The sequence below is a fragment of the Cryptomeria japonica genome, chromosome 4, assembly GCF_030272615.1.
Source record: "Cryptomeria japonica chromosome 4, Sugi_1.0, whole genome shotgun sequence".
Lineage (NCBI taxonomy): Eukaryota > Viridiplantae > Streptophyta > Pinopsida > Cupressales > Cupressaceae > Cryptomeria > Cryptomeria japonica.
The window spans coordinates 279,672,568-279,697,483 of record NC_081408.1 but is presented as its reverse complement, the minus strand read 5'-3'; the positions used below and the strand labels follow the sequence as shown (position 1 = coordinate 279,697,483).

The following is a 24,916-nucleotide window of genomic DNA, read 5'->3' as shown; positions in this document are numbered from 1 at the left end:
AATCTTTGTTTTCAAGTACTCAAAAGACTTATTATCTTCATCATTCCAAGCAAATTGACACTTCCTTTCTCCTTTGATGGTATCTATCATAGGTGCATTAACCCCGCTGAAATTCTTAATAAACTTTCTATAAAACCTTGCTAAGCCATTGAAACTTTTTACCTCACTTGTAGACCTAGGTGTTGGCTAATTGAGGATGGCCTCCACCTTAGATGGATCCATTCTCAGATTACCTTTGGAAATAACAAATCCAAGAAACACTAGTTCTTCCTGCAAGAAAACACATTTATCCAAGTTGATCTTCAACTTCTCCTCATGCAACCTCTTCAACACCAAATCCAAGTGCATTAGATGTTCATTTCTATCTTTACTGAAAATCAATATATCATCCAAGTATACTACCACAAAATGATTGATAAAAGGCTTAAGAACCTCATTTATTAACCTCATAAATGTACCAGGGGCATTGGAAAATCCAAATGGCATTACCATCCCCTCAAACAAACCTTCACTGGTTTTAAATGTTGTCTTCCATTGGTCCCCATCTCTAATCCTAATTTGGTGGTAACCACTTTTCAAGTCTATCTTGGAATAGTACTCGGCTCCTCCTAGACAATCCATCAAAATCCTCTATTCTTGGCATTGGGAATCTATATCTTATTGTTATCCTATTAATAGCCCTAGAATCTGTACACAACCTTCATGTTCCTTCCTTATTAGGATCTAGCGCTGCCGGGACTGCACATGGACTTATACTCTTTCTAATAAACCCTTTCTCTAGCAATTCTTGGATCTGTCTTGCAACTTCTGTATTCTGTTCAAGGGGTAGTTTGTAGGCTGCCTTATTAGGCAATGTAGCACCTGGTATAAGATCAATGCAATGAATAATTTCTCTTTGAGGAGGTAAGGTATCCGTGGTACTGTCTGCAACTATTCCCTTATACTTATCTAGTAGATCTTGAACCTCCTTAGGACCTACTTTTCTCTCTGCCTATTGGATTTTAGGCTTCTTCTTAGGTTCATCCTTAGGCTTGACAACTATTGCAAATCAAGGGGTATCTTCCTCCTTCAACACCTTCATGAACTCCTTCTCATCTACTAGCATGACACTAGTCACAACATGCTTATCCTTGCTGTCATCTGGGAGAGGGGTCATGGTGAAATTCTCTCCATTTTTGGTGATGGTATAGATATTCTTCCAACCTTCATGCCTAGAATCTACATCACATTGCCAAGGCCTTGCAAGTAACAAATGACAAGCATCCATTTCTACCACATCACACAACACTCTATCCTTGTATTCACTTATTGAAAACTCTACCCAAACTTGTTCACTAATCAAGGCTTGTTGATCTTTGTTCAACCAAGAAACTTTATAGGGATGGGGATGAGGTAATCTTTGCAAGTTAAGTTTAGTAACCATTTCAATAGAAGCTATGTTATTTGTGGGCCCTGAATCCACAATTACTCTACATACCTTGCCTTGTACCTTACAAGAGATTTTGAAAACAGATTTCCTCTTAGGGGGTTCTTTGGTGGTTGGTATCTTCAAGATGGTCCTCTTAATCATCAAGAGTTCTCCTTGCTCCAGGTCTTCAGACTTTGAGGTAGATGTGTGGTAGGAGGTCATACTTTGACTATCTTCTTCTTGTATTAGATGTGCTCTTCTATCACCTCCTTGGTTGCTATTGCTCAGCTTCTCTGGACACCTAAATGACTGATGCCCAACTTGGTTGCATGAAAAACACCTATCGATGAAGACACTAGGTCCTCTTCCACCAAATATTCCTCTACCATTCCCCCTTTTTCCTCTAAAGTTACCTATGTTCCTTGATTCTCCTTCATGTTCCTAATGATTGGACTCTCCTGGGGGTTTAGGAGATGGTCCCCTACCATTGAATCTGCCTTTACCTCTGAAATTTGCACCCCTTCCTCTATTATTGTGTTATCCTCTCCTCTTTTGTTTCTCCTGAATTCTAAGTGCCATTTGATAACACTTGTGTACTGATTCTGGATTAAACAAACTTATTTCATCTTGAATTTTGAACTTAAGGCCATTCATGTACCTTGCTATCTTTTGTGTCTCACTTTCTGGTATCTTTGGCTTGGGTGTCATCTGGTGAAACTCCTTAGTTTAGGTACTAACATCCAAATCCCTTTGCCTCAGGTTTGGTAATATCTTATGTAAGATGATCTCATAGTCCTCAGGCACAAATTTTCTTTTGATCTCTACCACCATCTTTTTCCATGAGGTTATAGGTTTCTTTCCTTCTTCATCTCTTTCAATGTGTAGGAAGTTCCACCAACTAAGGGATGGACCCTTCATTTTGGATTTAGCTACCTTCACCCTTTGGTTATTAGGTACCTCTTCACATTCAAAATAATTCACCATTGCTTCTATCCAATCCATACATTCTTCTGGATACATTTTCCTAGAGAATGTAGGTAGTTTTTCTCTATTGTCTCTTCTTCCCACTCTTGTAAGGGCTTCAACAAATTGTCTTTGGTCTGCCGACATCTCTTGTCTCTCTACTTTCTCTTATCCTTCTCCATCAGAGGCTGATGCAACTTCTTTGCTTGCTTGTTCTCTCTTCAACTTCTCTATCTCTTCCTCCATCTTTTTATTCTTGACCGCCTGCTCTCTCACTATCTTGGCCAACTCCATGTTTGCCATGGGTCTAGTGGGAATCTCCTCACTATTCTCTATTGTGTCTTCCATTTCTTTATCTTTCCCAATGTTCTTCTAATGCTCTGATACCACCTGATGCAGAGTACACGACAAGAAATGTACAATGGGCCTACTCCTTGGTTTATACACCAAAAGATTGATTTCTCACTCCAAGATGGTCCAATGGCTTCCTATATGGAAGGAATGACCTCCTAAGTGTGTTTCACACCCCACACTTCTTCCATAGGCTCTAGGGACCTTTCACAACTCCAACCAAGATTGGGGTTTTAGGGACACTTTCTCTAAATTTGACTAAATTATGGAATTCTGGCCTCTGATCTACAAATCCTTAATCTGATGATTGGGATAGTCTATTTATGCCTATTATAAGAATAATCAAACACCAATTAGGTTCTGGGACCTCTACAAGGCTGGAAACCCTTATAGGGCTAGAAGATCCTAGTAGGTCTCTTTGGTCGGTTTCTAGGTGACAACTTGCAAAAATTCCAAAGGACTAGACAAATAAATCATTGTTTTGGATACCCTTTTTGGGATTACAAATGATACCAAAGTTTCATAAAGTGAGTCTACTCCAGCATACCCTAAACCTTACTATGTTCACAGACCTAATAAGCTTAAGTAGGCTTGCTTAACAAAACAAGTATCAAGGAATGTGATGCAGAGCGCTACAACGCTAAGCTTGGTTAGCCCAAACAAATGAAACGATATTTAAAATAGAGTATGAAATTCAGACTGTGTTGTTTTAACTTGGAGAAAATTACTTCTATTAAACTGTGCAAAACTGTTATGAAATAATCTTCAAAATTCTAACAATTTACTGTTATCAAATGGACCCCAATCTTGGCTCTTCAAATGATTTAGTTTAAGCCTACGACTTTCTTTTAGGTATGATGTTTCCAGTAAATCTTTGAGTTTGGAAACTTACTGTTCTCAACTGTGGACTGATACTGTGGTTTAATCACAATGAATCTAATAGAGCTGTTTCCCTGTTCTGTTCTTAACACAGTTAATTGGCAACTAAATTCAACAACAACTTGTTTCACTCAGGAATTCCAATTCCAAGTTGATCAGGCTGGTTGGATTTCAACTGGTTTGTCAAGGTTGAGAATCGATGCCCATCTACGATGTTATCTCTTAAGTGTTAACAGGAACTCATGTTAAGTACTCTATTTTAGATTACTTTCAGATTGTTTATTAACTTCAACACACTTTGCCGAATGAACCCTTTCGGTTTACTTTGAGACCCATTCCATTGAATTTGCAATTCATTATGACCAATACAACAGTCATTCATGATTGCGCATACAACTCGAACATTTTCCACAATGGGACGGTTTCTAAACTGGTCCTCGAACAAATTGAGTTTTCTGTTAATCGGCTTTGTTTCAACACCGTTTGAGCCGTACAGGCTAGGGAACGGGTTTATCGCAAGAAATGGATGCGTTGGCTGACTGATGTAACCAGAATGTTTTGTTTTGGTTTTATATATTCTGTGAAACAATATCTTTGAAGCATTGTCTCCCTTCAATAGTCTCGAGCATTAAAAATATTACAAAACTTTGCCCTAAACGGTTCTTCAACGGTCGGCATTGTGTTTCCCGTGAAGAGAACCAGTTTGGAACTGAGTTACATAATGATATGAACAGATAACTTTCTCTATTCAATTTGTCCAAACTTTTGCTTATATCAATTATAATCAATTCAAATGACATAGTTACACGATTAATGCATTGTGCTTATCGCAGAAAAACTTTGCTCACAGTGTTTCAATACACTTTAACCAAAATCGAACAAAGGATTTGCTTTTATTGAACGAAACAAACATACAACATCGCTTACAGATTTGCCTATGACTCTGTTAGAGTGTTTTTGCGTCCAGTATGCTTTTGTTCCTTATTCCACCTCTACGAGTCTTGTGTTAAATCCAAACTGCAGAAAACAATCATGCTACAAGAGATCTTCTTCGAAACTGTTGTTTTGTTTTATTTCTTTTTGCTTCGCAGACCTTTTTTCAACCACAAGTTGGACGCACTGTTAAATACAGCAACAGACACCCAACCGGTAAAACCAGTTGGGTCGTTGAAACAACCGAACCCACAAAGATGGAAACAAAAACACTCCGCTAAACAGAGCATTAACAAAAAATAACAAAACAGAACTAAAGTCCAATGGACTAAGAGCGATTGGTTTATAGAAATACCAAAAACTCTTGACCATACAAGAAATGGACTAAGTCATTATTCCGTTTATTACAACAAAACCAAAATCCTTGTGGACTAAGACTCCACAGCTTATAAACATGTTGTAGGTAGTCATCACCACACAATAGGAATAAACATGAGAGATGATCATAAAGGAGAGATGATCGTAAATGATTACAACCAATGAAAACTCAAGTGATTACACTCAAATGATTACAACAGGACTCAAATGATTACATCCAATGAAAACAAAATTATCCAATTACCATAGGTGCCCTGCACCATGCTCTACAGGCAGGAAAACTCAAGTCCCTTGAGTTGGGACTGCTGGAACAGAAAAACCCAATTTCTCAAGAGCGGCAGTAGACAGCCATGTAGCATCTTCAACTGGTCTGGATTTCCACTGCACCAAATGTTCATAATATGTATGACGTCGGGTCTTCCGGGCCACACGAGTTTCCAAAATGCAATCAATCTCCAAAGGAGGTACCGTAGGAAGAGCTGAAAGCTGTGCATCAACAAGAGAATCAGTAGCACCTGCAGGCACAGAATTATCAACAGGACCTTTATACAAATATAGATCAGCAACATTAAAGATAGGTGATAAATGAATATTCGGAGGAAGATCAACATGATAGGCATTAGGACCACTACGTTTGAGAATTTTAAAAGGTCCAATCTTTTTTGCCATAAGTTTCGTATAATGGCCCTTAGGTAGCCTTTCTTTTTTTAAATGGACCATGACCAAATCCCCAACATTGAATGTGACATCTTTCCTCCGTTTATCTGCATGAGCTTTATATTTGGAATTAGAATGGTGAAGCTTTACCTTAACCTGATCCTAAATATCCTTCATAATAGTAACAAAATCATCAGCCAAAGCACTGGGCTTTTCCAAACAATTAACATCCCTTAATTCCAAAATGCCCCGTGGATGAATACCATACACAATCTGAAATGGAGTTTTCCCGGTACTACGATTCACTGAATCATTATAGGAAAACTCAGCTTGAGCCAAAACTGAATCCCAACTTGTACCATGTTCTTGTGTCAAGCACCTCAAAAGATTACCAAGAGACCTATTGATGACCTCAGTTTGCCCATCGGATTGTGGGTGATATGCAGAAGATAAATAAACATTAGTGCCCAATTTCTTCCACAAAGTGCGCCAAAAATGACCCAAGAATTTAGGATCTCTATCTGATATGATTGACAAAGGTAAACCATGCAAACGTACTACTTCCTGAAAGAACAATCCAGCAACATGAGATGCATCATGAGTAGTTTTACATGGAATAAAATGAGCCATTTTTGAAAACCGATCTACTACCACAAATATGCTGTCATAACCTGACTTGGTCCGAGGCAAACCGAGCACAAAATCCATACTAACTGAATCCCATGGTTTAGAAGGAATGGGCAAAGGTGTGTAAAGACCAGCATTAGAGGAATGACCTTTAGATTTTTGACATATCAAACAAGTTTCAACAAATTTCCTAACATCCGTTTGCAACTTAGGCCAATAATAAAACCTCTTGACTGATTCTAAAGTTTTATCCAAACCAAAATGACCTGCCAAGCTGCCACAATGTTTTTCCTTTATAATATTTTCCCTCATTGATCCCTTTGGAACACAAAGGAAACCACCTTTGAAAAGTAGCCCATTCTGAATCAAATAATCAGAAAAATCAGTATGATACCTTGCTGTCATATCCAAACAAACCTGATAAATTTCCTTGAAATCTTCATCCGTAGCATACATGGATGCCATAGCCTTTAAACCAGCACTTTCCAAGTGCATAGACTGAATGGCAAGTGTCCTTCTACTCAAAGCATCTGCCACCTTATTAGTAACCCCTTTCTTATGTTTAATGCTGAAAGTATAAGCCTGCAAAAACTCCATCCACTTGACATGTCTATGGTTAAGTTTCTCTTGTCTATTCAGAAAACTGAGGGCATGGTTATCCGTAAAAACAATAAACTCTTTTGGTAAAAGATAATGCCTCCATTTTCTTAACGACTGAACCATAGCATAAAGTTCAAGATCATAAGTGGAATATTTTTGTTTTGCTTCATTTAATTTCTCACTAAAGAAGGCTACGGGTCTACCATCTTGACTAAGAACCCCACCGATAGCCTTATTGCTAGCATCACATTCAACAACAAAAACCTTATAAAAATCCGGTAAAACAAGTACTGGCTGTTCTGATATTTTCCTTTTCAGTAATTCAAAAGATTCATTGGCCTCTTTAGTCCATTGGAAAACACATTTTCTTCCTCCTTTAATAGTATCAATAAGTGGAGCACAAACACCACTAAAGTTTCTAATAAACTTTCTATAGAAGCTGCATAAACCATGAAAACTTTTTACCTCCATGGCTGTAGTAGGTGCTGGCCAATTTAGGATGGCTTCTACTTTTGAAGGATCCATTTTCAGACTGCCTTTTGAAATTACAAAACCCAAGAACACAAGTTCTTCTTGCATGAAGGAACACTTCTCTAAGTTTATCCTCAAGCCTTCTTCATGAAGCTTCCTCAAGACCTGATCCAAATGCTGTAAATGCTCCTCTTTGCTGCCACTAAAAATCAGAATATCATCCAAATAGACAACAACAAATTGATGAAGAAAAGGTTTTAGCACTTCATTCATTAAACGCATGAAAGTACTAGGAGCATTGGATAAACCAAAAGGCATAACTATCCATTCAAACAAACCCTCATTAGTTTTGAAAGAGGTTTTCCATTCGTCCCCTTCCCGTATCCGGATCTGATGATAACCACTTTTAAGATCAATCTTTGAATAGTATTTAGCACCACCTAAACAGTCCATGAGATCCTCTATCTGAGGCATGGGAAATCGGTATCTAATAGTAATCTTATTAATGGCTCTAGAATCTGTACACAACCTCCAAGTTCCTTCTTTCTTAGGAGCAAGGACTGCTGGGACAGCACATGGGCTAATACTTTTTCGTATGTAACCCTTTTCTAACAATCCTTGGATTTGTCGTGCAACTTCAGCATTTTGTTCAGGAGTTAGTTTATAGGCTGCTTTATTTGGTAATGTAGAACCCGGAATCAAATCAATACAATGGCTGATTGACCTCTTTGGTGGAAGCAACTCATGAGCACTATCAGCAATAATACCATCATACTTATTCAGCAAATCACATACAACCTTAGGACAAGTACTTTCCTTGGCTTCTAAATTCAATTCCCTGCCCTCACAATTAGTTTCCTTAGGTCTGAGTACAACAACAAAGCATGGAGAATTCTCTTCCTTAAGACCTTCTAAAAACTCTTTTTCTTTGACAACCATAACACTACTTTGCAAGATTGAATTATTGGCAACATCTGGTAAAGGTGTCATTATAAAATTTTCTCCATCCTTAGTTATATTGAACACATTGGTTTTCCCATCATGCTGGGCATTAGTATCATATTGCCACGGTCTTCCTATAAGAAGGTGGCATGCATCCATTGCAACTATTTCACATAAAACTTTATCTTTGTAATCACCAATTTCAAATTCTACCAAGCATTGTTCATTCACAATAGTTTGCTGCTCCTTATTCAACCAGGAAACTTTATAGGGAGTAGGATGTGGAAGCCTTTTCAAATTTAACTTGGTTACCATTTCCAAAGAAACTAGATTTTCAGTAGAGCCGGAATCAACAATTACCTTACAAACTTTACCTTTTGCTTTGCAAGTAGTCCGGAATAGAGATTTCCTTTGTGCTGGCTCTTTATTGAGTGGTACCAACAGCGATCTATTAAACATAAGAGTTTCTCCCTGCACTGGATCAGCATGCTTGGATGAGGTTGTATGGTATGATGAGTTGCTTTGACAATCCTCTTCTTGAATCAATTGTACCCTTCTATCTCCTTGTTTGCTGCTGTCACTCTTTTGTGGACATCTGAAAGATTGATGTCCAACTTGGTTGCATGAGAAGCATCTCTCGGTGAACACATTAGGGCCTCTTCCTCTTGATCTGCCCCTGCCATTATTTGACCCTCTTCCTCTAAATGACCCTCTGCCACCAGCATCATTATCAGCACTTTGATTGCTGCTTTCACCTTGGAACTTAGGAAAAGTTCCTCTCCCATTGAACCTACCTCTTCCACGGAATGAGTTTCCTCTTCCCTTACTTTGTTCTCCTCTTCTTTTCTGTTTTTCCTCAATCTTGAGGGCAAGCTGGAAACATTTGTGGACTGATTCCACACTAACCAATGTCAATTCATCTTGGATGCTATATTTCAATCCATTGATATACCTTGCAAGTTTTTGTTTTTCAGTTTCAAACATTTTGGCCTTCAAGGTCAAATTGTGAAATTCTTGAGTATAAGTACTCACATCAAGATCCTTTTGCTTCAAATTTTGAAACTTCTTATGAAGGGTCACTTCATAATCATCCGGTACAAACTGTCTTTTCAATTCTGCCTTCATTCTGGTCCAAGTGGAAATAACCTCCTTTCCCTCTTCCAATCTCTCATTTTGTAGAAAATTCCACCAACTAAGGGCTGGCCCCTTCAATTTGGACTTCGCCAACTTCACCCTTTGGCTTGGAAGTACCACCTCACACTCAAAATAATTCTCCAAAGCTTCTATCCAATCCATGCATTCTTCCGGTTCCAATTTGCCATGGAACAAAGGAATATCATTCCTATCCTTTACTCCTACCCTCTCTAGGGCTGCAAGGATTGCCTTTTGATCCTCCGGAATATTTGCTTGACCGGCTGGATCTTGCTCTTCTTCTTCTCCTTCTGATTCTTCTTGGCCTCCTCTCCTTACTTGGCCTTTCAACTTATCCAACTCTCTCTTCATTGCCCTATTCTCCTCTCTGACAGCCCTGCTCTCTGCCATTTGCTCTTTGACTATCTTAGCCAATTCTACATTGGTGATTCTGATAGGGATTTCATCTCCATCCCCCATCTTGTTATTCCCAAAAAGGTATCTTGTGGCTCTGATACCACTTGATGCAGAGCGCTACAACGCTAAGCTTGGTTAGCCCAAACAAATGAAACGATATTTAAAACAGAGTACGAAATTTAGACTGTGTTGTTTTAACTTGGAGAAAATTACTTCTATTAAACTGTGCAAAACTGTTATGAAATAATCTTCAAAATTCTAACAATTTACTGTTATCAAATGGACCCCAATCTTGGCTCTTCAAATGATTTAGTTTAAGCCTACGACTTTCTTTTAGGTATGATGTTTCCAGTAAATCTTTGAGTTTGGAAACTTACTGTTCTCAACTGTGGACTGATATTGTGGTTTAATCACAATGAATCTAATAGAGTTGTTTCCCTGTTCTGTTCTTAACACAGTTAATTGGCAACTAAATTCAACAACAACTTGTTTCACTCAGGAATTCCAATTCCAAGTTGATCAGGCTGGTTGGATTTCAACTGGTTTGTCAAGGTTGAGAATCGATGCCCATCTACGATGTTATCTCTTAAGTGTTAACAGGAACTCATGTTAAGTACTCTGTTTCAGATTACTTTCAGATTGTTTATTAACTTCAACACACTTTGCCGAATGAACCCTTTCGGTTTACTTTGAGACCCATTCCATTGAATTTGCAATTCATTATGACCAATACAACAGTCATTCACGATTGCGCATACAACTCGAACATTTTCCACAATGGGACTGTTTCTAAACTGGTCCTCGAACAAATTGAGTTTTCTGTTAATCGGCTTTGTTTCAACACCGTTTGAGCCGTACAGGCTAGGGCACGGGTTTATCGCAAGAAATGGATGCGTTGGCTGACCGATGTAACCAGAATGTTTTGTTTTGGTTTTATATATTCTGTGAAACAATATCTTTGAAGCATTGTCTCCCTTCAACAGTCTTGAGCATTAAAAATATTACAAAACTTTGCCCTAAACGGTTCTTCAACGGTCGGCATTGTGTTTCCCGTGAAGAGAACCAGTTTGGAACTGAGTTACATAATGATATGAACAGATAACTTTCTCTATTCAATTTGTCCAAACTTTTGCTTATATCAATTATAATAAATTCAAATGACACAGTTACACGATTAATGCATTGTGCTTATCGCAGAAAAACTTTGCTCACAGTGTTTCAATACACTTTAACCAAAATCGAACAAAGGATTTGCTTTTATTGAACGAAACAAACATACAACATCGCTTACAGATTTGCCTGTGACTCCGTTAGAGTGTTTTTGCGTCCAGTATGCTTTTGTTCCTTATTCCACCTCTACGAGTCTTGTGTTAAATCCGAACTGCAGAAAACAATCATGCTACAAGAGATCTTCTTCGAAACTGTTGTTTTGTTTTATTTCTTTTTGCTTCGCAGACCTTTTTTCAACCACAAGTTGGACGCACTGTTAAATACAGCAACAGACACCCAACCGGTAAAACCAGTTGGGTCGTTGAAACAACCGAACCCACAAAGATGGAAACAAAAACACTCCGCTAAACAGAGCATTAACAAAAAATAACAAAACAGAACTAAAGTCCAATGGACTAAGAGCGATTGGTTTATAGAAATACCAAAAACTCTTGACCATACAAGAAATGGACTAAGTCATTATTCCGTTTATTACAACAAAACCAAAATCCTTGTGGACTAAGACTCCACAGCTTATAAACATGCTGTAGGTAGTCATCACCACACAATAGGAATAAACATGAGAGATGATCATAAAGGAGAGATGATCGTAAATGATTACAACCAATGAAAACTCAAGTGATTACACTCAAATGATTACAACAGGACTCAAATGATTACATCCAATGAAAACAGAATTATCCAATTACCACAGGTGCCCTGCACCAGAATGGGTGCATAGAACCAATGCAACACTTTGGTTAGAGTCTCCCACCTCCAAATGAATAGGCTCCACTATCAAACCGGTCACTTTGCTTGTTTGGTTGACTGTCCACACAATGGTCTCATCGCTTAGGCTAAATACATAGAGATATTTAGCATAGAACTTAGTGGTTGAGGCAACAAACAAAATCCTCCAGTCCTGAGCCTTTAGGGTCTTACTATACACTCCCCTAGCTTGCATTTTCCAAGTGGCCATGAGATCCCATTGCATAAAAGACATGTTAGGGTTCCATCTTTGCACTAACCCTGAAATTAAGGGTTTCTAAACCAGTCAGAACAGAATGAAGACAAAAAAAACACTCCAATCACCAGGTGAACTATAAACACAGAAAATAAAAGATGATTCAATTTATTAACATTCTATGCCCATATTTTTGGTTTGGCAATCCGTACTGTACCATATTATCTAAAAAAAAAAAATTTTGGTTAGGAATTTCAGTTCTTCTTATTCAATTTCCACCAAAGTAACATCCAACCACTTCTCTCGAAGGTTTCATGTGCTTACATAGACCCTTTCCAATGACTCTAACCAAATTTTTGAATGGTTATGACTGTTGGAACCAAAATGCAACTTCTCGGAGCAATATTGCATAAGTTGTTGACAACATTTTTGATAATTTTGCAATTTTTGGCAATTTGCATCCTCCAATATTCAAACATGTTTAGGATCTTTTCTAAAGTCATTTATTTGCTAAAACAATATCAAAAACACCTATGAAATCCTATTCTAATGTCCTATTGGTCTAATGAGACCCAAGGTTGTCTTAAGGTACCTTTGGGACTCTTAGCCTTACAAATTGGACCAAAAAATTAGTAGGTGGATCCAAAGGATCAACACCATGATTACGTCCTTTTAACCTCTTACTACAACCTAGTGATCTTCAAGAGTTTGAGATATGTCTTCGGTGCCTTGCACCAGTAATGGAGAGCACATGTTCATCTAGAAATGAGTCGTCAATGACTTCTGGACCCTCCTTGGTTATCAACCTAGATAGAAAATATGTTACAACAATAACCCTCCTTGGTTATCAACCTAGATAGAAAATCTGTTACAACAATAACCCTCCTCGGTTTATCAATAATGGTAATATCAAATTCCTCCACCAGTAATAACTATCTTGCTAATCTACCTATGATTGAAGGTTTGTTCATGATATATTTAATAGCTTGATGATCTATATGAACAAAGATTTGACAACCAATGATGTAATGACTAAACTTATTGAGTGCATATATGACTGCTAACATCTCTTTCTTTGTGACAATATAGTTGAATTCAAGTCCTTGCAGGTTTTTGTTGATGAAGTAAATGGTAGTCTCATAGTTTCTTCTTTCTATCCTAGGATAGATCCAATAGCATAATCCAATGCATCAGTATGGATATGGAAGGGAAGTGCCCAATCGGGTCCTTTAAGAATAGGTGCTTGAGTCAAAGTTGTCTTCAAGTTAGAGAAGGGTTTCACACTGTGTTGTCTATTGGAATTCAACATCCTTTGTCAATAGATTATATAATGGAGCTGTCATTTTGTTGAAATCGTTTATAAACTGTCTGTAATAGCCTGCATGTCCCAAGAAACTTCTAACATCCTTCTGTTTACCAGGAGTAGAAAGGTTGATAATTACCTCAATCTTAGTAGGGTCAACTTTGATACCTGATTGTGAAATGCAATGGCCAAGCACTACTCTCTCCTGCATCATCATAAAACACTTTTCACTATTCAAGCATTGATTGTGATCTTCACACCTCCATAAGACTTTTTACAAGTTTCTTAATGCTTCCTCAAAAGTGCCACCATAAGCTTTAAAATAATCCATATAGATCTCCATGCAGTCATGTGAGATATCTAAGAATATGCTAATGAGTGGTCTCTGAAAATAAATTAGAGCTTTACACAAACCAAATGGGAATACAAAGCATGCATAGGTTCCCCAAGGATAGGTAAATGTTGTTTTCTCTTGGTCCTCAGGTGCAATCCTTATCTAATTGTATCCACTAAAACCATCTAAGAATGAAAAATATTTCTTACCTACCAAAGAATCTAGCACTTGGTCTATTTAAGGAAGTGTAAAATGATCTTTCTTAGTTGTAGCATTAATCTCTCCACAATCTACACAAACTCTCCACTTCTTCCCTTTTTTAGGAACTTTAACAAGAGGTGATAACCATTGAATATCAAAAATTGGGTAAATGAATCCTCCTCTGTGGCCGCCTTACTAGTCTACAATCATCTCTGATATAAATTCTATGGATACACAACTTAGGATCTAGACCCTTCATGTCATGGTAATCCCATGCAAATGCTTGCTGGTGAGACTTAAGCAATTCTAACAAAGACATGTTGTTCATAATTGAGTTTATTACTAATGTTCAAACAATTATTTGGTGAAACTTCTACTTCCTTTAGTCAATTAAATCATAGGTGCTTCACTAAAATATGGCATTTGTACTTCATGTGAAAATAGTGTATGAAGTAGATCTTTGGCTATAGGAAAGTTGGGTGAACATGAAGCAAGAAGTATGATCTATAATGGACATGCAAGACTTGATGGACAACCAATTGTTTGCTCATCTATTCTGTAATAATTCTCAATGATGTTGGTGAGTACTTCATCCCCCTCTTGGAGTTGTAGGAAAGGATCCCTATCAATAACCATAAGCTATGTGATTGAATTAACTTCATTTGTTTCTTCCCCTATATTTGGTCGTACTGGTTGTCCCAAATTAGGCTGAGGTTGTGCGGGAGGGTAAAGAGAAAGCTTTTTAGTAGTCATGCCATCTGAAATGGTCATGTCTTCTGACCTACAACCTATAAAGGCATCTATTGTAGCCAACTAGCTATGGATAGAATCTACGTTAGTTATGTGAAAATTACATACAAATATATCTAGTTCTAAATGAATTATACGATGGAGGTATCTATATAAAATACAAGAGAGATTTTAGTTAGAGAGTGGTTTCACCTATGTACACTTCATAGGACAATATATAATAAAAATTAGAAATGGATCTTCTTATGGGCATTCACCACTTGAGGGTGTCAACCATCAAATTTGTGTCTCACTTACCAATAATAATGAAAAATATTTACTTTCTTTCCTTATTTAAAATTATTTTTAGAGATTACTAGATACTTTATTTAAATTATTTCAATATTCATAAAATTAATTTTTTTTTTTATATGGTATAAATGAGATGGTAAACATACACCTTTGTAGTTTTCTTGTGGTTTCTCATATGCACAAGTATTAATTGATTTTCTCAATTCAAATATGTAAAGGAAGAGAAAAATGGCCACAATCATATCAGATATCAATTTTTCAATTATGTTTTCCATTATATTGATCAATGTCAAATTAATGTAGCAGACAAATATTTTAAATGTATTTTATTCTCAAATTCTCCTATAAAATTCATTAAATAAATTGTATTTAGAATTGGTTATGATAGTTGTAGAAATGAAATTTTAGCTGCATATGTGAAAACTTTAAATAAATATAACCATAAAAGTTATTTAAAAATTAGGTAACTAAGGTATATGGTAAAAGGAAGGAATATTTTGATGTCAAATTATACATTTTATGGATGTAGATAAAGATGTAGATAAAGATGAAATGTAGTGGATGAGGATGAGACAAAGAGTATTAGTTAGTTGGATAATTTTTGTGATTATTTATTTATTTTTCTCAATTACCTAACTTGAATTTTTTCATGATTTTTCTTTTTCTTTTTTTAATTTGTTGTTCATTTGAACAGTAAGTTAATTGATTGTGAATATTTGATTTGATTTTATGATTTATTAAATTCATTTATAAACAATGTTCGATTATTTCATTCTTTTATTTTATTTTACAAATAATGTTGCTCAAATAAACTCTACCAATTTACCAATAAGACTAATTTACTTAATTTACTCCGACTAAATGAATTAAATAATGATTTAATTAATTATTAATTAACTATGATAAAATATTAAACATTAGCTAAATTTAAGTATCTACAACATACCTATTAGATTATAGTTTGCTTTAATCTATTTATTTAGGAACAAAAATACCAATGTTTATATAGTCTAATTATTCCTATCCAATTATTTAAATTGAAAAAAAAATCCCTATTAAAAATTAGGAATAAAAGATCTGCAAGTCATAACCCATTTGCCTAAGTTGACTCGTTTTGTGCAGAATCTTTCTTCAATGGAAGACCAAATTTTGGATTGAATGTGGATATAATAATTAACTAAGACGAGAGAAACAATCGTAAGCAACATCGTATTATTTAAACGAGACAGTTTGCATCTCAGAGTCATCGAGAATTTAAAAGATTTCAGAGCTTCGAAGATAAAAAAGATGAGCATTACCTAAGCTCGGTGTTATTTTAAAGCTTTCTACACTGATGGCCAAAGCAGGCAGGCAGGCAGGCACTACATATAAGGATGGCCTCACTATTATTTGCTTGGTAGGCTACGCATGGGAATTGAAATAAATTTGATCAGACAGAAGCTTTAATGGCCGAGCTATAACCGGTTTGCTCGTCGTAGTACTTGGACCACAGCATAACCCCTCCATATTTGGAGGAGGTCTTGATCTGGGGCAGCACGTCGGAGATGAGTGTGGCTGGAGCAATGAAGCCACTTCCAGCAGCTGCAGAGGAAGCGGGAAGGCCCAGGAAGAAGCCCTCTGTTTGAACGGTGGTAATAGACGTTGTCCACTGGTTCCACGTATTCACCAGATTAGTAGCGTCCCCACTGGCATACTCGCATTGGCCGTTGTTATAGAACTGAATCCACACGTAGTCGAACAGCCCCGTCTGCAAGGCCGTTCCGAGGTGAGTATCGAGATAGGGGCACTGCGGAGCGGCACTGAGATAGACTTTCTTTGAAGAGGTGCTTAGAGCGGACACGGCCTTGGCCAGATCGTCCCAGTGATCCGTCGTGGCTTCGATATCGAAGTCTATGCCGTCCAGAACGGCGGCTCCAAAAGGCCCAGAGCCCGAATTCCCTCCGAGATAATTGTTCCACAGATAGGTGGCCACGTTTTGCGCGTCATCTTCGGAGACGATTGAATAGCTTCCGGTGGCGCCCCCCAAAGAGAGAAACACCTTTACGCCGCTAGACTGGCAGGAGGTAATGTCGGCACTGAGCGATTGGCATCCTCCAGAAGAGGGATCGCAGTGGCCTGCCAGGTTGAGCACCGGTGTTTGCCCGTTGCCAAACGTGGTGAGAAAGGAGAGCATCACAAACCCAAAGTTGCCGCTTGAGCAGGTGTTTGCAAGAGTGTCTTCGTTACCATTTTGGCCCCAGTATACGCTTATGCTTCCCGCCGATGCTCCGCTCCAGAGGAGAGCAAGTATAAAGGCAATTGAGGCTGTTCTAATTCCGCTTCTCTCCATGGCTTGTAATTGATTGTGTATGTTGTTGGTGGGATTGGGGTCCTTATATAGCTTTCTGCAGAATCGAAAAGCTGAATGGAAATTGTGTAGCAGCCGCCTCGTTTCTAAGACTAGTTCCCCGCCGTGTCGTGGACGACACACGTTTCTTCCTGCGGGCCCCCACACGCAGGAATACTTGCTACTGAACTTCACCCGTCCGCGTGGAATAACTGTTACGTACCACAGACTATGAAGGTTTCTTTCCCATATAATCTGGATACTTGCTAATGAAGTTTGTACAAGTTCTGCGCACTTTGTGTTCTATTTTGATGTTACCTTTGTCCTAGATTTGATAGGCTACAAAAAAGTAAAATAAGAAAGAAAGATTTTTTAAATAGTATATTATGTTGACCTATATTTCTTGTAAAAGAAGAGGTATACATACCTTGTCTTTTATAGGATTGAGGTATACATACCTTATCTTTTATAGGATTGAATTTCTGACCCCTCTTTTAAGAACACATTCTCTCCACCACTAGGTCAATTCAAACAAACCCAAGTAGTAACAGCAAATTTTACCTTGTCCGTCATAACCTCATAATAGATGTCTCTTTTACTTTTGCACCCAGTAAAGAACAATAAAAGCATCTTTCAAATACCCACTTGCTTTATCATTTTTCGAATACAACTATGCTTCATCATACGAGGTACGACCAAGGTCATCATGTAGCTTTGATCAAATAGCCTTAATTTTTGTAAATTCCTAGTTGTATCATGGATCCTTAAAGCATGTGGTAAATTTACATTTCATACATTAGAGAATGTGAATAAATTTGAAATATAACTTTATTAGAGATTGTAAGGAGGACAACAATATATATTTCTAATGTAAAACTTTTCTTTAATCATTATTGTGCTATTTGTCTTATATTTTTGTAAAGTTAAAATATTTTTATATAAAAGAGTACAAGTCTAAAATATGTCAATATATGTAAAATAGTAAGTATATGTAAGTGTCTTGTGTACAAAACCAAGTAAAAATATAAAATTAAAACAAAATATGGTCAGGCTACAAAATAGCTAATAACAAATACAAAATATTTCCTATACACAATAGATTTGAAAACTTTGGAAACAACTGAAAATGTTCATCAAGAAACATATATATGAGATAACAAAGTTTACATATTCTATGAATAAACATACATAAATAATTTTTTCTCTAGATTTCTATGTTAATAAAATTAATTTACATAAATAAGTATGAATTATTTTAGACTAACTAGTATTAGTTGGAAATGGATAATTGTAATAAATGAGAATTTGAAATAAAATGTGAATGTAAGGTGTTAAGTGTTACAATTGTCAATAATTCATAGAATTGGTTCATTATAATATATAAAATAAATATTTCTAGAGTGCACAATATTGTTGAACTCTACGAAGACCTTGATTTCATTGACTAAATTCTATGAATTAGGACCAATCTCACACCACATGAATCTAATCAATAGTGTGATGCATTGATGTGGGCCAGGAGTGACTTTTGAGATTTAGATCAATTTGATACTCACTGTTTTATTGACATGTGTAAGGATTAGAAATATTTACAAATACTTTAGAGAGATTGTTAAATTGTGAGGATCACAAGTTTTTTGATCAACCATCTTATAAGAATGACTTTACATCTTAAGAAAGTGTTGGTAGACAAAAAGAAATCATGTGATTGATCTAGATGCAAAATTTGATGTAATAACTATTCTCTTTGGTACTCTAAATATAGATCTTCGTGGACATACTTCTTGACATTCTTCTTGTAAATGTTTAGATTTTCAAATAATTTCATGATTCTTACTTGATGTTCAAATTAATTTCTTCAAATATCAAGACATAACAAATCATCGCATACAAAAATAAACCAATTATCAACTCCCAATAACTACAAAGAAAAAATAAAAACTAACTCCTAATACTTACTAGATGGCTGTTTTTATAGAAACTCACTATAAAAGTTTCACCCTAAATTTTGAAGGATACAACTCCAGGAATACTTGCCACTGAACATGACCCGACCGCGTTGAATTTGTGTTTAGAGCAGGAGTCGCTATTCAACGTAATCTCCACTCTGACCAAAAGTTGTGGGGACAACGTTTTCTGCCACGGTTTTCCACAGACTTGACTACTAAACCCTCAACTTGAGCGGGCAATGTGAAAGAAGTTTAGAGCAAGACTTTTTATCCAAAATTGTAGATATGTCTACACGGGATTCTAGAAACAATATCTGCCGGTCGTTTCGAGGAATTCGTATTCAATATATGGGAATATTTTTATACAATCTCATGTAAGAACAACTTTTTGAGATTTTAATTTTAGTTATTATCATGGCTTTAGTGGGAGCTAGATTTTTGTAACTATATTTTATGATTTGTGTAATATAATTATTAATTTTTTTATGGAATTAATATATTTTTTTTAATGTTAGATATATTATATGTTTGAAATTTAGTTGTATTTTTAATATATAATATATTTATTATTATTATATATTATATTTTATCTAAAATTTATTTTTAAATAAAAACATATTATAATAGATTTAATATTTATTGAAATATATTTTAAGTATTTATTTATATTTATTATTTAATATGGTTAGAAGTGAGTCATTTAATAGAATTATGAGATTTTGTTATTTTGTTATTTGTTATTTTTCGGTTTAGTGTTTTAGTTGTTTGATTTTCTTTTTTTTCATCTTGGTCATTTATTTTCTCATTTTTCTCTTTTTGCTTTATAGGAGATTATTTTTATTATGATTTGGTTAAGTTTAGTAATATCTTTCTATCAAACTTTGTTCATTTTTTTCCTCATCAACATCATTGACAATGTGCCACAATATGTGTAGAATACGTCATACAATTTTTCTGAATGGTGTACAACACAAACCAATGAATGTCCCTCATCGTAGAGGCCCTCGTGTCTCCATCCAATGAAAAAAATCTCACTCTTAGTTCTAATTCGACAACTACAAATGAGACACTATCCATGATCAAGTAAATGAAGTATGTAAGGAAACCCATTGATAATATTCTGGGTTGCTTTTATAATATTTATTATTTTCCAATCATTTATTTTAATAATTATTATGTATATTTAAGTTAAATTAAAGAAATCATAAAATTATGAATTAATTTTTTATCTTTTTAATATGTTTCATTTTAATTTAGATTTAAGTTTATTTTTTTAAATTATTTATCTTTTTTATGAAATTACCAATAATAATTAAAAATAATAAGAAATATATAAGTTGAATTAAATAAACCATAAAATTAGGAATTGATTTTTTATCTTTTTAATAGGTTTTGACTTTAATTTATATTTATGTTTGAAACTCATTTTAATTATTTATATCTTTTTATGGAATTACAAATAATAATTAAAAGTGATTAGGATTAATTTCATTTATAATTGTTTGTCTTATTATCTCTACTTCTATCTTATTCACTCATCTCTCCCACTCTTTTTCTCTATCTCTCTACTTCTCTCTCCCCTCTAACTCCCTCTTTCTCCTTCCCTCATTATCTCTCTCTATCTAGATTTCTCTTTGTCCTCTTCGTATCTTTTTGTACATCTATTTCTCTATCTCTCTCCCTATCTCTTTCCCTATCCCTTTATTTATCTCTCCCTCTCCCTCTCCCCCTTTTCTTATCTCTCTTCCTCTCTCCCCCCTCTTCTCTTTATTCCTCCTATACTTATCTCTCTCTCTTTCTCTCTCTCCTCTCTATCTTTTCCCATCCCTCCCTCCCTCCCTTCTTATCCCCCTACTGATATTTCTATCTCTACCTCTCTCACCCTTTTTCTTCCCATATAGATATATTTATCCATTTTTTTTCCATATATATCTATCTCTTCCACATTCTCTCCCTCTCCCTTTTTCTCTCTCCCTCTCTATCTCCCCTTATCTCTCTCCCTCTCTCCATTTCAATTTGTCTATCTCTTTATCTTTGTCTCTCTTTCCCTTGCTATATCTTCTTATATCTATCTCTCTTTCACTCTATCTCACCATCTATATTTCTCTCTATATCTTTGTCTTCCTCTATATCTCTCTATCTCTCTATCTGTTTCTATCTTTGTCTTCCTCTATATCTCTCTATCTCTCTATATGTTTCTATCTTTATCACCCCCTCTACCTCTTTCTATCTCTAGCTATCTATTTGTTTCTCTCTTCCTCTCTTAATCCATCTTCATCTCTACCTTTATCTTCCTTTCTTCTTAATGTAGAGGTTTTGTTTCAATCATGTTTGTATCCCTATAAGTGGATGCATAGGATTTATAGCTATCACTTTCCACTAAGACCTTTGTTGTACAAACAACTTTATTTTCTATATGGCCTACCAATTGACCTCGTGTTTTTTTTTGTATTGAATCAAATAATTCACTTCATTTATTGCACAATGTATGCAAGAAACAGACCAAAAAAAAATCCTAATTGATCTTTTTCGACATACCCATTGCACACCATGGTGCAATTGCTAGTAAATACTTATTAGGCCGAAGGCGTTCCCTTATTTGAAAGGGAAGACCTGATCTGGACCATCAACGGTGTATAATAGATGAGGAGGGCTGCAAGACGATTCAATCATTCGTGGGCGTTAGATTTTTCATAAAGTTTTTTTCTACTGGTTTCATTGTTTCCGTCACTACCATCCATTGGTCTTTGCCCTTTTTCATCCTCGCTGTTATTTGAGTTAATGTGAGGTTTTGACCATCCTTTCACTTACCCGAAGTTTTTCAGTGCATTTATAACACACTGACGTTGCCTGTACGAAAATATGTCTACGTTGCTTTCAAATCCAGTAACTAATGATGATAAGTCCCAATCTTCTACCAAGTATGTGAAGACTGTGGTGTTCACCATGGATATTCGAAGCTTTTGAATCACATGCTGTAGAGCAAAGTGCATCCCCATGATATATTTTGCAGATATTCAAATAAATCAGCTGGTTTGCATCATTGTTTGTTACACTCCAAATGCACAGCTTGAACAAGAAACTTTTCAACCACTAGGTTTAGTTTCTATGAATAAAAAAGTGTGTATAGGCATATCCATTCTATAGATTGTAGTAATTTTCCGATAGGCAATTCCTTGTGGGGTTGCACCCCCACCGGAATTGTCTCACGCTGCCAAATTGTCACTTTCCCATTGCCACCAAAAAATTTCCTGAAAGGCTTTTTGCTACAGCTCCGCGTGGTTAGGGTTTACACTCCAGCTGTGATGGACATTGATGTGGTTGCCTGCATGTGGGTTGCATTTTCATTCCGAGGTGTATTGCTGGCAATGACCGCCTAAACCCATCTACCCGATCAAGATAATAATCCACGGGTAATGTACTGATGACTGAACAGAGTCGACTCCCTAGGAATTTATCTCTAACAAAGCTAAGCGAACGCGACTCCCCCTCACTCCAACCGTTGATTCAAACCCTTTGGTATTTCCGTCATTCATTCATTTTTTCTCTGTGTAATACATGTGCGTTTAAATGTATCAATTGGGTTTTTTGGGGTTTGTTGAATACTGCTTAAGGGGAATGAATACTGTAGCTACAAGCTTGTCGACAAAGAAACCTGCAATCATTTATACTATCATGTGTCTAACTATAAGCTAGGGTTTGATCCCTTTGGCAACTTCTCATACCAAATCCACTTCGAATCACTACCTTGATCGGCACCATGGTGCAGAAGGAGTTTAACCGCTAGCGATGCTTTATCCACATGACTTCTCCATTCCTCTCCGGCTTACCCTTTGGCTATTGTTGCGGCACATTCCAGCATATCCAACCCCAGTTCACCTTCCCCGCCCCCCCCATATTTTATTCACCTTCAATTAAGTCAAAAATGTAACATGGATTATAAAATAATCGTAGAATTTGAATCTTCATCCTTTGGAATGCCTACTTTTATTTATCTATTGTTGCAATAATGAATGACTTATTTATTCGCATGTTTAGTAAGTGATAATTATAGTTCTAGATGTGTAAATAAACAAAAATCTTAACACACGTAATCTCTGTCTTTAATTGTTTTGTATTGTTTGCTGTAATAATGAATTGACTGATTTATTTGCATGTTTAGTAACTAATAATTATAGTTCTTGATGTGTAAATAAATGTTACAAATGAGGTTTTTATTGCCTTGCCAATCACCTGCAGTTAATTATTATACTAGATTATTAATGTTATGTCTTTGGACTACTATTTTTATTGCCTTGTCTATCCCTGCTATGATTTGTGGTGTCTAATCTGAGCATGTAAACTATTCTTTGTGGACTGCTATAACTTATATCCTTGGGGCTGTGACTGTTACAAACCTCCCTATTTACTGCTCTTTAAATAATTTGAACTTCACATAGATGTTGCTCATACCATAGGGACTTCTTTGCTTTCCATTTATCATAGACAATGGTGTCTTTGCTACTCTGTCATCATTTGTAGTAACTGATAATTATAGTTCTTGATGTGTAAATAAATGTTACAGATGGGGTTTTTATTGCCTTGCCAATCACCTGCAGTTAATTATTATATTCCATTTTTAATGTTCTGTCTTTGGACTACCGTTGACTCTGTTTTGATGCTCTGCATCTTGTCTATCCCTTCTCTGATTTGTGGTGTTGCATCTGAGCATGTAAACTATTTTTTGTGGACTGCTATAGCTTATATCCTTGGGGCTACATATTAGAAAACAAATGCAATAGAGATTTTGGGTAAAACCAGGTCTCATCCAGGAAACTAAAAAGTTTTAAGACATGAGGTGAGTTATGCACCATCAAAACAGGATCAAAACTCCACATCGAATCATGGAATTTCAATAGTATTTGTGGTGTTATTGTTTTTGTTAAAAATAGAAATTATATGTAAACCGCTCTTTTTTTGTCTTCTAAAGGAGAATGCATGTGGCTTACTGGCTATTTTAGATCTTAAAATTTTGTTAGGTAGGGCAATTGAGGATCTAAGAAGCACTTCAGACTTTGAGCTATTTCCAATCTTAAGCTGGCTAGGCTCAGAGCTGAAATGCTAACCTACACTTATTGGAATGCTCAAGCTCAAAGTTCAGTTACAAAGATAGATACATGCAAACTAGATGGACTGGGAATTATGCCTAATTGCAGAAGGAATTATGTCATTTATGTAAATGGTAAAATCCTAATTATATATTATCTATGTACCTGGCAAGGAATGTTTGCCCTACTAAATTAGGCATAAGATAGTAATGATTGTATCCTCAGCTGTTTAGTGAAGTAGAATTTGGATATTGGTGTATTTTGCTTGAAAAGAGATTTCCCTACACGTTTTCTTTAAATTATGTGAATTGCACATATTAATAATCTATTTGGATTGATCGTTGTATGGTTCCCATATCACATATTATATCATGTGACTATATTAAGTAAACTTTCAATATAAGCATCTCTACACTTAATTCTGCATGGTGATGCAATTTTTCATCATTTGAATATATGGGTTGGCTTTTTTTAATACTTTCTTAAATTTTGGTGCAATAATATGGGTTTCTTTAGCTGGCTATACCAATTGTAATTTGCATTGGTTTTCTTTAGCTGGCTATATCCATTGTAATTTGCATTAGGTTTTTGCAACTCGTTCTTTCAAGTAAAATTTGGATATTAATGCATCCTTCTTCATAGAAGAACGGTCTCCACCATTTGCAAATAGTCACTACCATTGTAACCTGAATATTCAGATCAGTTATAAAGCCCTTTTTGTCTTGGCACAACAAGGTTGGATATG

The 24,916-nt window shown here is 35.9% G+C and overlaps 2 protein-coding genes across 2 annotated transcripts; both read right to left on the bottom strand.

The window, feature by feature from the left end:
• Positions 1-5,731: 5,731 nt before the first annotated feature.
• Positions 5,732-9,820, bottom strand: LOC131875085 (uncharacterized). Its single transcript, XM_059219101.1, has 4 exons — positions 7,705-9,820; positions 6,746-7,587; positions 6,538-6,664; positions 5,732-6,345 (listed from the first exon to the last, which is right to left on the bottom strand). The coding sequence occupies exons 1-4, from the start codon at positions 9,818-9,820 to the stop codon at positions 5,732-5,734; spliced, it is 3,699 nt and encodes a 1,232-aa protein (XP_059075084.1).
• A 6,167-nt stretch (positions 9,821-15,987) lies between these two features.
• LOC131077308 (acidic endochitinase-like) lies at positions 15,988-17,190 on the bottom strand. Its single transcript, XM_058014775.2, has one exon. The coding sequence runs from the start codon at positions 17,136-17,138 to the stop codon at positions 16,239-16,241; it is 900 nt and encodes a 299-aa protein (XP_057870758.2). The 5' UTR covers positions 17,139-17,190; the 3' UTR covers positions 15,988-16,238.
• Between the last annotated feature and the right edge of the window lie 7,726 nt (positions 17,191-24,916).